This window comes from Camelus bactrianus, chromosome 32 (assembly GCF_048773025.1).
Source record: "Camelus bactrianus isolate YW-2024 breed Bactrian camel chromosome 32, ASM4877302v1, whole genome shotgun sequence".
NCBI classification, from domain to species: domain Eukaryota; kingdom Metazoa; phylum Chordata; class Mammalia; order Artiodactyla; family Camelidae; genus Camelus; species Camelus bactrianus.
Window position 1 is genome coordinate 6,223,838 of NC_133570.1, and position 11,405 is coordinate 6,235,242.

At 48.3% G+C, this 11,405-nt stretch overlaps 1 protein-coding gene and 1 non-coding gene across 2 annotated transcripts; one reads left to right on the plus strand and one right to left on the minus strand.

Annotated features, from left to right (window-relative positions):
- The first annotated feature begins 3,142 nt into the window (after nucleotides 1-3,142).
- On the plus strand, nucleotides 3,143-5,282 carry IL31 (interleukin 31). Its single transcript, XM_045506355.2, has 2 exons — nucleotides 3,143-3,291; nucleotides 4,674-5,282. The coding sequence occupies exons 1-2, from the start codon at nucleotides 3,143-3,145 to the stop codon at nucleotides 5,092-5,094; spliced, it is 570 nt and encodes a 189-aa protein (XP_045362311.2). The 3' UTR covers nucleotides 5,095-5,282.
- Nucleotides 5,283-10,164: 4,882 nt separating this feature from the next.
- On the minus strand, nucleotides 10,165-10,355 carry LOC123612736 (U2 spliceosomal RNA). The gene has a single exon (XR_006720028.2). It is a non-coding gene; the product is annotated as a U2 spliceosomal RNA (small nuclear RNA).
- Between the last annotated feature and the right edge of the window lie 1,050 nt (nucleotides 10,356-11,405).

An 11,405-nucleotide genomic window follows, 5' to 3' on the forward strand; every position in this document is an offset into this window, starting at 1 on the left:
CTTTTGACAGAACTGGAAAGGAGGAATGAGGCCAAGATCAATCTTAACACTCTAATCAGTGGATTCCACCACGGTGGGTCTCTTTAATCCTTGAGTCAGGGGTTTTAACCACTGTCCACTTAGACAACTGGTTTAATACCAATGCCCCATTTCACACGGATTCAATCTCATTCGCCTCTCCGGTCCTCAGAGCGTCTAGCCCACTGCCCGCCACTCAGTAGGGGCTCCTGAGCACTGCTTTATGAAATTAATCAGGTTCCTATAATTTGGAAATGCAACTTTTTTTTGGTGGACGGGGCAGTAATTAGGTTTATTTATTTATTTTTTTAGTGGAGATACTGGGATTGAACCCAGGACCTCATGCCTGCTAAGCACATACTGTACCAGTGAGCTACACCCGCCTCCCCCTGGAAATGCAACATCTTGATTGAGATCTAGTTTAACCCGCTTAAAGTGTACAGTTCTGTGGTTTTCAGTAGAGTCACAGGGCCACTGTATTAATAATGCAACTACCACTGTAGTCTGACTTTCAACATTTCCCTTACCCCAAAAGGAAATACCTTACCCATTAGCAGTCAACCCCACCCCCCTATTTGCCCAGCCCTGGTAACCACAAATCTGCTTTCTTCCTCTGTGGATTTGCCTCTTCTAGATATTTCATGTAAGTGGACTTATACAGTATTCGTCCTTATGTGAGTGGCTTCTTTCGCAGCCTAATGTCTTCAAGGTTCATCTGTGTTGTGGCCTGGGTCAGTACTTCGTTCCTTTCTATGACTGAATAATAATGCTATAGGGACAGACTGGGTTTTGCTTATCCATTCATTGGTTGATGAACATTTGGGTTGTTTCCACTTCTTGACTTTTATGAATAATGCTGCCATGAACATTCATGTACAAGTTCTGTATGAACATATGTTTTCTTGTCTCTTCGGTAGATACCTAGCAATGAAATTGCTGGGTCACGTGGTAACTGTATGTTTAATGTTTTGAGGACACTTCAAAACCGTTTTGCACAGAAGCTGTACCATTTTACATTTCTACCAGCAATATATGAGGGTTCCAATTTTTTTTATATCCTCACCAATACCTATTATTTTACATTTTAAATAATTATATCCATCTTAATTAATAGGTGTGACGTAGCATCTCATTGTGGTTTTTATTTGCATTTCCTTTATGCCTAATTATTTTGATCATCTTTTCGTGTTTATTGGCCATTTGTATATCTTCTTTGGAGAAAAATCTATTCAAATATTTTGGTCACTTTTAAATTGGGTTGTCTTTTTATTGTTGAGTTGTAAGAGTATTTATATATTCTGGATACTAGCCCCTTGTCTTATATGTGATTTTCTCCCATTCTGGGGGTTGTCTGTCACTTTCTTGATAGTGTCCCTTGACAAACAAAAGTTTTTTAATTTTTGCGATGTAATTTATCTGTGTTTTCTTTGGTTGCTTGTACTTTTGGTATCATCTTAAGAAACCACTACCTAAACCACAAAATTGAGTTTTGAGCATTCATTATACATTTTGCTCACAAGTCCTTTTTCAGATTTGCGACTGGTGAACATGTTTCTCCTAGTCTTGGCTCATCTTTTTATCTTCTTAACAGTGTCTTTAAAAAAGAAAAAAATAATAATTTTGAAGAAGTCTAGTTTATTGATTGTGATCCTTCCAAAAACACCCACTCTTGTGGACATCTGTCGTTCTTTTTGACAGTCCTATATCAGACACCTTTACTATTATTAGAAAAACTCTCCAAAGCTGGGAAATGAAAGCCAAAAGGAAACCATATGTTCCACTAAAGAATAAAACAAATATCCATGAGTCTGTAGTGATATAAACAAATCAAAGAGATGATTCAGGGAGGACTCTAGGATCCTGATGAAGCAATGGAGTGGTTTTACTTTTTCCTCAATTCCCAAACCACCACAATATGGCTTCCGCCCCCCAACAATTTATTCAGACTCTCCTAGCAAAGTCCCCAATGACCTCATGTTCTCAAACCAAGTGTGTCTATTCAGGCTTTATCTTCTTTGACCTCTCCGTGGCTTATGGTGGGGCCAATCATTTCCGCCTCGTTGAAAACCACTTTTCATCTTGTTCCATGACTATACGGCTTTCTAGTACATTTCTTTCCCTCTTGGAGGGTGTCAGTATTTTAGACTAAATCATCTTTCTCCAGAGCTCCACATTTGACTTACACATCTCACCTGGTCCTTCTCATCTTTCAGGACTCGGCGTAAACGGCAGCTGCTCGGAGAGACTCTTCCTGATCACCTGACTTGAAGTGTCTCACCCATCACTCTCACCCGTCACCTTGCTTTATGTGTATGTTCTAATGATTGCCTGGTACATTCCTGTGTTTTAATGTTGCTCGTGGTTTCCCCTTGTGCACTAGGACACCAGCCCCCTGAAGGCAGAGACCTTGTGCGACTTCTTCCTGAGACCCGAGAAGGTCAAGGTTGGCAACGAAATACGAATAAGTGATTTCAACAGATAACTCTGGACACAGATTCCGGTTTGAGACCCTGCGGTTGCAAAGACATCACTGAGAATCCAATGATGTTCAAAGCCAAGAGGAGTGGAGATGAAGACTTTGACTCATCACATTCATGGTGGTTATCAGGGCCGTCCCCACACCCTGGCCTGCGCACACTTCAGAAATTTCCAGAGATAATACATTCTACAAACTTCGCACCAGCTTTACGCCCACATGCACTCACCCATGACCCTCCCCAGAAATTCCCAGTGGGGCACTGACCCCTCGACTGCTCTGAGTCACATGTTCCTTGCGGGTGATGCCTGTCAACCTGGGGCTTCAGAGTTTCTTCTAGTCAAATCAATAAGCTCTTTCCAAGAAGAAATGGCAAAGACGCGCGCACCTTCCTGTGCCAGCCTGTGTGCGTCTGGACTGAGTCAGGCGGTGGCCCACCTTCAGGGTAACCTCAGCGTTTCCTTTCAGCCTTGGGTGGCAGAATTTTGAAAGTGTTTTCTGGAGAAAAGCTGAGTAATGATTCTGCTATGGGCGGGACATCGATGGTCCTTCTTCCTTGCGACTGGCCCTTTATATACCTCCCGAGGACCATGGCCAGCACATTGGGCTCCAGAAGCTGTCGCCGAAGCAGCCTCTCTCTCTCCCGCCATGGTCTCCCACACAGGTACCGCTGCGGCCTGCTGCCGCTGGTTTGGGGGGAGAGTCTGGTGTCTCCAGATGGAGAGGAAGACCACGCAGGGGGTCAGCCCAGAGGTGGCTCAGCCCAACAGCGGCTTAAGCGACGCAAGCTGGGGCAGGTGGGGGCGTCTGGCTTCATAGCATCATTCTCTCTCTCCAGGATCTGCCAGACTTGCCCTGTTCCTGTTCTGCTGTTTGGGACCCTTCCTGTCCTGCCGCACGGTGCCCACCTACACGCCGGAACCATATGACCAACGAGGCATAATCGAGGAGTTAAAGATCTCATTTAAGGAGCTTTTGGATAACTATGTAAGTGACCTCGAGATTTTTCTTCCAAGCCATTTCTTTAAAATGCCTTCCATGGCACCCAGAAGATGCCTACTCTTTTCAGACCAGAAGCCAGGGCTGTGGGTACTGCAGGAAGGGGTAGGAGCAACCAGGCAGGCTAGGATGGAATCCACATGAGGGTGGGGGTCAGAGGCAGAGGTTAACCCAGGCTGCCCACAGCTCAACAATTTCTCGTGCACTGTAGGATCTGCTTTAGTCGGCGTGTCAGTCCCTAATGTGCTTGGTTTGCAGTAATAGTGAGTTTTCCTCCTGTAGCACGTCTCCAGAGGTGGGCCATCTTGCCCACCCACCCCAGGAGCAGCAGATGCCAGCCTAAGCTGTCAGTGACAGCCCAGCGAACGCGGGATGTCGCAGTTCTTGTGGGGGTCACGAAGAGGGTCTCTTACTGCGGAGAAGGCCAGTTAACCAATTAGGCGTCTGTTTGCTCTTTGATTTGCTTAATTAGGGCCCAGCTGGCCTCCAGCAGAGGCTCTGCTGAGCCTGACCCATTGCGGGGAAAGTATGAGGCTGCGTAAATGTAAATACTCTTTCACTGTCTCAGGGTTGTGATTAAGACAGATGCTCTTAGGCAGCTTTGACTAAACAAACAAATAATAAAACATGGAAACAATTCGTGAAATTGGCCTTGCTCTCCCCTTCCACCCGGCATTTCAGCCTTAGCCTTGTCTTCTATAGACACAAAGGCGAGGTTGTGGTCAGCCCAGGTGACTAGGCAGCTCAGGCTTATGAGATGCTCTTAGTCCTTAGGAAGAAGGATAGGAGAAGGCATGGTCTGGGATCCTTAGTATGTTTGGATAAACTCTCCCTGGCATCTTGGAGGCCTTTCCAGACAAGCACAAACTGGCCTCTGTGAGCAGGGGATATGCTGATTTTAACCCAGAGTCACTAAGAGCAAGGGCTCCATGGAAACCCAGGGCCCTCCTGCTCCCCGCCTCTCTGAGCCGAGCAGCTGGGCAGCTAAGAGCAGATTCCAGGAGGCTGTGGAGGCGGGATGGAGCGTGGCTATCAGCTTGGGCTTTGGAGTTGCTGCCTGCTGTGGGCTGGATCTGCACCAGCTCTGCAAACCAGCTGCGCTTCCATTTCTTCTGGGAAGGGGGAGAGTGGCGATCCCAGCCTCGAAGGACCGTAGCACCCACCAGATGAGATGGTGAAGGGAAAGCCCTGCCCAGGGCCGGCCGGGGAGGCACTCAGATGTGAACTGTTGGGATTTCTGGCTGTTTCGCAAAACTGACGCTTACCCATTTCGACTCCTTGTTCCCCAGCTGCAGGACGAGAAAGGAGTGCCAATATCCAGCCAGTACGAGATGCCGTGTTTCACTGCTGACCCCAGACCCCCACACTACCTCGACAGCTCAGCCATCCTGCCTTATTTCAGAGCGATCCAACCAATACTCAATAACCAAACTCTTGATGTGGTCATAGAACATCTCGACAAACTCGAATTTCAACGTGCACCAAAAACAAACATTTCTGTGCCTACAGATCAATTTGAAAAGAAAAGATTCATCTTGACTATTTTAAATCAGTTTTCAAACTGCCTGAATTCTGACTTAGTAAGTAAATTATTCCAATGATAATCTCAGTGAAGCCTCGGATGGGCTGGTCCTGGGAGGACTGAGATATAAACGTATGAGCTAACTTGAAACCAATTTCAAGTTATGTCATTGTTATCAGTCTTGTTATTTATGGGACGTTTTCCTTCTGAAGACTTAAACCTTACTTCTTACACCCTTGTGAGGGCAGGAGATGGCAGCTATGTTAATTTATTGCTATTTATCGTATTGAGATTGTTAATCCTCCTGGGAGGAGCCCTTGGAAACTATTTAATAAATTATATTGAACTTCCCTCATCGTCTGTTTTGGACTTCTTGAGTGGGTGAGACTGAGCGGCTGGGCACCCGGGCTGGGCGGTGCACCCCGTCCGCGGGTGCCTGGGACGTGCTGTGGACACGGACCTTCCTTCTGTTACTGCTGTTTCTCCTCACCAGACAAGCTTAGTTCCAAATGACAATAATTCTGTCAGCCACACCATTCATTGGGCATTCTCTTCATGTCAGGCCGTGTCCTCTTTCAGAGGTGGGGAAAGAGGCAAGAAGTCACTTTGTCACTTGCCCCAGGCCACGTGGCTGTTACATGGTGGGACCCCGATTCAAGCTTGCTCTCCATCGCTCTGCCCAAACTTTATCCCTCCCTGGGCACTGACTGGGTCTTCAAGGCACTTCGTGCCATGCCTGGCACTCACCCAGGTGTCTACTGTGTGGTTCCCCGTGGATTTCTAGCACCTCTGCTCCCACACAGGTCTGTTCCATCATTCCACCAGTGATCTCTTCATAGCCGGGGTCAAAGATGGAATCATTTGAATAGATGAGTCCAAAGCTGTGAACAGTGCTTAGCGCTCATCCAGACCAATAGTCCTCAAAGCACGGTCTCTGGACCACAGCATCAGCTGCACCTGGTAACATGTTATACATGCAGATCCTTCCCCCTCTCCCCAGACTTACTGAATCGACGCTTTGGGGGTGCAGCCTGCAACCAGTGTTTGAACGAAACCTCCAGGTGACTCAGATGCACACTCCAGCCTGAGAAGTGCTGATCCTGAGTTGACCAGCACCTCCACCTCCACCTCCACTGGGGGAAAACTGAAGCCCAAAGAGACAGGATGATCTGCCCCAGGTCTCGTATAAGGCGGATGAGGTCCGGACCCTGAGATACGCAGTTCAGCCTCCGACTTCTCAGTCTTACTCTTGTGGGCATTTCTACGCCAGTCCCACATCAGGCTTTTAAAGCTCCCAAATCCTAGCCTCTGATGACAAGGTTTTGGTCAATCCTTCCAAAACACCCGCTCTGGTGGACATTGATCATATCGTTAAGGACACCATTATTATTATTAGAAAAATTACCCAAAACAGGAAAATAAGGCAAAAGATGACCACGTGTCCTTCTGAAGAATGAAAGTAACGTGCCCTAGTCTGTAGTGATAGAAATAAACACATGGGGGAAAGGGACAAATTCCCTACAGAATTCTAACTTATAAACGTAGAAGCAATGAAGGAAACAGAAAACCACCACTGAGCAGCTCGGTGATGACTGCTGCAGGCAAGGTGCGCAGATGAAGGTGAAATTCACAGGGAGACTTGCAGGAGAGACAGGAAACTCGCACAGCCCCGCAGCACCTGCCCACACATACTTACTCATCATTGTGGAGGTTTTAACCTGCGTCCACAAATTCTCTGATGCTCCCCGTCCAGCAAATGGAGCTGGACTCCCGTCCCCTTGACAGTGGGCTGGATGGGGACTTGCCCCTAAAGCACAGAGTCGGAGGGAGAGACAGCAACTCGGTGGAGGAGAAACACGGCTGACACCTCCCTGAGCAAGGGGGCAAAGTCAACACCACCTGCAGTGACATTGGGGGTTTCGGGTACCCCAAGGTGACCCGACGGGAAGGGCACCCCTCACCTCTGTGGGCCTCTTCCCCCAGATCCACCAGCCCAGCCTCCTTCCGAGAAAACATCGGACAAACCAAGATTGTGGGACATTCTGCAAAATCCCTGACCGGTCCTCTTCAAGGGTGTCAGGGTCAGGAGACTCGAGGGAAGACTGAGAAATCATTGCAGATGGGAGACCAAGGAGATAATTGGATGGAATCTCGGAGGGGATCCTGAAAAAGATATTTGTGAAAAACCATGGTGAAAATCCAAATTAAGCCTGTACTGGCGTTAATTTCTTAGTTCTGAAGATGTGCCATGATTATGTAAAGCTTCACATTTAGGAAAAGCTGGGAGAAGGGTCTATGAGAACTCTGTACTGTCTGTAACTCTGCTCTATATCCAAATTCATTTCCAAATAAAACAATTAATGCCATTTGCAGCAACATGGATGCTGGAGATCATCATTGTAAGTGAAGTAAGCTAGAAAGAGAAAGAAAAACACCGTATGATATCACTTGTATGTGGAATCTTAAAAAACAGCACAAATGAACTTACTTACAAAACAGAAACAGACTCCCAGATAGAACGCAAACTTCTGGTTACTAGGGAGGGAAGGGGGTGGGAAGGGATACACTGGGAGTTCAAGATCTGCAGATACTGACTGTTACATATAAAATAGATAAACAACAAGTTTCTACTGTACAGCACAGGGAACTTTGTCCAATATCTCGTAGTCACCTATAAAATATGAAAAGGAATACATGTGTGTTCATGTATGACTGAAGCACGATGCTGTGCACCAGAAACTGACACAACATTGTAAACTGACTAGACTTCAATTAAAAAAAACTTTAAAAACCAGTTTTAAAGGTCCAGTTCCTCAGTCACACTAGCCACATCTCAAGTGCTCAACAGGCGCACGTGGCTGAAGGCCCCCGTGCTGGACAGCACAGACGCAGAGCATCTCCTCCTCCACAGAAAGTTCTACTGGACAGCACTGCTTTCAGGGCCTGGGACTCCATTCGTCATGGTTTATTATTGATTAGGTCGCAGAGTCTGTGAACCTGTAGAAAACTGATCGATGATTTCTCTCCAGGAGATGATCCCAGGGGTGATGGTTTTGTGGCTGTAGGACACCAACCAGGTGAACGTCTACCTCTGCATTTCCTTCCAGTCTTCATTGCCTCCACTGGTGATGGGTAAACAGACGTGCGCGCGAGAGAGATGTTAGCTTCTGGCGTTGTCCTCTGAATCGGTCGTGCTGTGCTGATCGACTCCTTCCTGGAGGAGATCAGTATTTCATTGGCATGCGCTCACTCTGAGAATTAAGTTTGAATAGCCTGAGACGTACATTTGGTGGAAAGTGCAGCCTGCCTCCTGCTACTGAAGCTGGAAAGGTAGGAGGTTTGCCCTCCTAGCCTTCCCTACAGCTGGGGGGGGGCGGGGGGGACCGGTGCCAAGGAAGACGGCTTCTCCCCGTCACAGATCACTTCCCACCCAACGGGTGGGGGGTTCCACTCCAGGCAACTCTCCAGTTCTCCGTGGGCACCAACTGGGTGTCCTACGCGTCAGTTCAGTTCTGGCCCTAACCTCCCAGGGTTAGCGCAGACCCCACGGGTTCAGGGCTCAGTCCCACAAGACTGCCCCCCACCCACCTCAGATGCCAACCACAAGTAGTGGGTCCCAGGTTACCCACACTTCTGTCCGTCCTGGCTACAAACCAGGCTTCCCACAACCATTCCTCAGGTTCAGTAATTTGCTAGGACGTCTCAGAACTCAGGGAACACTTGTGTTTACTGGTTTATTACAGAGGACGTCATAAAGGAGCCAGACGAGCAGCCAGATGAAGAAGTACATGGGGTGAGGTCTGGAAGGGTCCTGAGCACAGGAGCGTCTGTCCCCGAGGGGCTGGGCTGTGCCACCCTCCCCGCATAGGGATGTGTTCGCCAACGCAGAGGCTCTCCGATCTCCAGCAACTTGGAGATTTTTACAGAGGTTTTATCGTGTAGGCATGATTGACTGAACTCAGTCTCCAGGCCCTTTCCCTCCCCAGAGTGTCACGTGTGTAATCCCGGCTCCGTCTTCCTGGAGAACAGCTCCAGCCGGGAGCTGCCAAGAGTCACTGCATTAGAACCAAGACTTCCTCCCACCCAGGAAATTCCAAGGGCTTTAGGAGCTGTGTGTTAGATGCTCTCATCACCCCCAGAGCTCAGGAAATTACGAGGGTTTCAGGAGCTCCACGTGAGGAACTGGGGGCAGAGACTGAATATGCATTTCTTATTAAGTCACAGCCTGCGACCCTGGCAGCTCCATCAGACTTTGGGTCAGGGACCCCCGGTGATGAAGCAGCTGGGACGGTGGGAAGTCCATGGCTGCAGGGAGAGGTGGCAATTGCTCCGAGACCCAGTCTCGGGGCAGCAGGCGCTGAGTTGTCAGTGGCTGCCAACCCCCTACCCCGCCCCAGACGGGCCCCTTGTTCATTTCCTTCCATAAACTCCCGTTAGGCTCGAGTTGGTCTGTCAGTGGTGCCCAGCTGATGGAGTGACCCGGGATCTCCCGCAGATCTGGCCGCAGTCCCAGCCTTTATTTTTTCACTGAAAGCCCGCAGTTCTGGAGATTACTCAGCCCCGGGCTGGGGGACTCAACCACGCTCTTCTGACTAAAACCAACTCATTGCTCTTGGAGAGAGAGAAGACCTTCTCTTGAAGCTTTTGATTTCTCCTCCTGTACTTCCAGCTCCTCCACCTACAGCTTTTCTGACGCAGAGGCGTCCTGCTCACCACGTTCCCTCCTTCCTTTGGATGGAGCATCCCAAACGTGAGTCCAGGCTGCGGGGCCAGCCTTGAGGGCCTGCGACCTGGGCGGCGGCACAGAGCCCCACGCTCAGAAGGGCCCCATGCTTCTTTCAATGCTGTGTTGCCACTGTCTTGAGATTCTTAATGACTTTTGAACAAGGGGCCCCACACTTTCATTTTGCACTGAGCCTGCAAACGATGCGGCTGGTCCTGCTGGGTTGTTTGGGTGAAGAACAGACTTCTGGGTTTGACACCAAGAGTCTGACTGAGTCGGCCTGGGCTGGGCCCCGGGGTTGCTATTTTTTAACAGCTATATTGACATGCAATTTACACAACTTAAAGTCCACCCATTTAAAGTGTACAGTTCAATGCTTTTTTGGGTTTTCTTTTCTAACTTTTAAACTTCAGCTTTATTCCCCGCAGGAGGTGCGCCGTTCCTGAGGTCCTGTAATACTGGGTCCACGTGTGGAGTGGACTGAGCAAGCCCCTATTCTAACTCCCTGCTCCAAAAATCCATTTAATATATCATCCTCGGATAAGAGGATGTATCAGATATGAAACTGCTAAGAGCTGATGCTGCACTTGATTTTAGCCAAAAGGCTGAGAAGCGATTCGATGTTTTTTGAGTATAGTCAGAACTGTACCACAGCCACCACTAATTCCAGGACATTTTCATCACCCCAGAAAGAAACCTTGTGCCCATTAGCAGTCACTCCCTGTTCCTGCCTTCCCTCAGCCTCCAGTAGCTCCTAATCCGCTTTCTGCCTCTATGGATTTGCCTGTTCCGCACATTGCCTATACCCGGGGTCATACAACATTGCAGCCTCTTGCATCCGGCTTCTTTCACTCAGCACCATGTTTGCAAGGTTCATCCCTGTTATAGCCTCTGTCGGGGCTTCATTCCCTGTTGCTGCTGAGCATCGTGGGGTCAGCACATTTTTCGCAGGCCGCCAAGGCCCGAGGCAGGGGGTCCACGCGAACAGAGACCCCATCGTGAAGAAACAAGAAAAATGGGAGAGGGAGATGGGGGAGGAGACAAGGGCAGAAATTCGCCTCGAAACCAAGCACTGCTCAAGAGGAAGTAAGCCAGTTCCCTTTCCTGACAACAGCAGCTTAGGACAGAGACGACCATAGGTGACAAGGGTGAGGAATCCTGTCACCTGGAACTCAGCTCACAAGAACTCTCAAACAGTTAGAACTTCTTTTGGTGGTCATCCGCCAAAACCCAGGAGGAGACAAAAAGAGAAGCAGATCTCCGTATTTTGTGACAAATTTAATATTTCCTCCACCAAATGATTTCCAGGGTCTGTCCTGTGCTTGAGACACTCGAAAATAATGACACTGAAAAACCAAGTGCTGGTGACTCACCAGGGAAGGGAAACAAATAAGGAACATCAAGGGTCACAGAGAAGCAAACAATCAAACGATAATATGACTTACTTTTTTGGGGGGAACGTTTTGGGCTTAAATTTTAAAGCTTAAACACTAGTTATAAAGGAAGAGCAGGGAATAGCAAGCTGTAAGAAAAACATTTTTAAGCCATGTTGTTTCCTTATTCTGGAGAATTAAGAAGTGAGAGAAAAACCAAAAGGAAATAGAAGAGGCAATCAGATGATGAAAGAGAAGACGAAGAGGAGGAGAGGGAAGAAAAGAGAAACATGC

Bases quoted from the DNA above. Each gene is read 5' to 3' on its own strand.
- IL31 (XM_045506355.2), top strand. From the start codon at position 3,143: ATGGTCTCCCACACAGGTACCGCTGCGGCCTGCTGCCGCTGGTTTGGG. The intron at 3,292-4,673 runs GTGGGGGCGTCT...GAGATGGTGAAG, and splicing joins AGCGACGCAAGCTGGGGCAG to GGAAAGCCCTGCCCAGGGCC.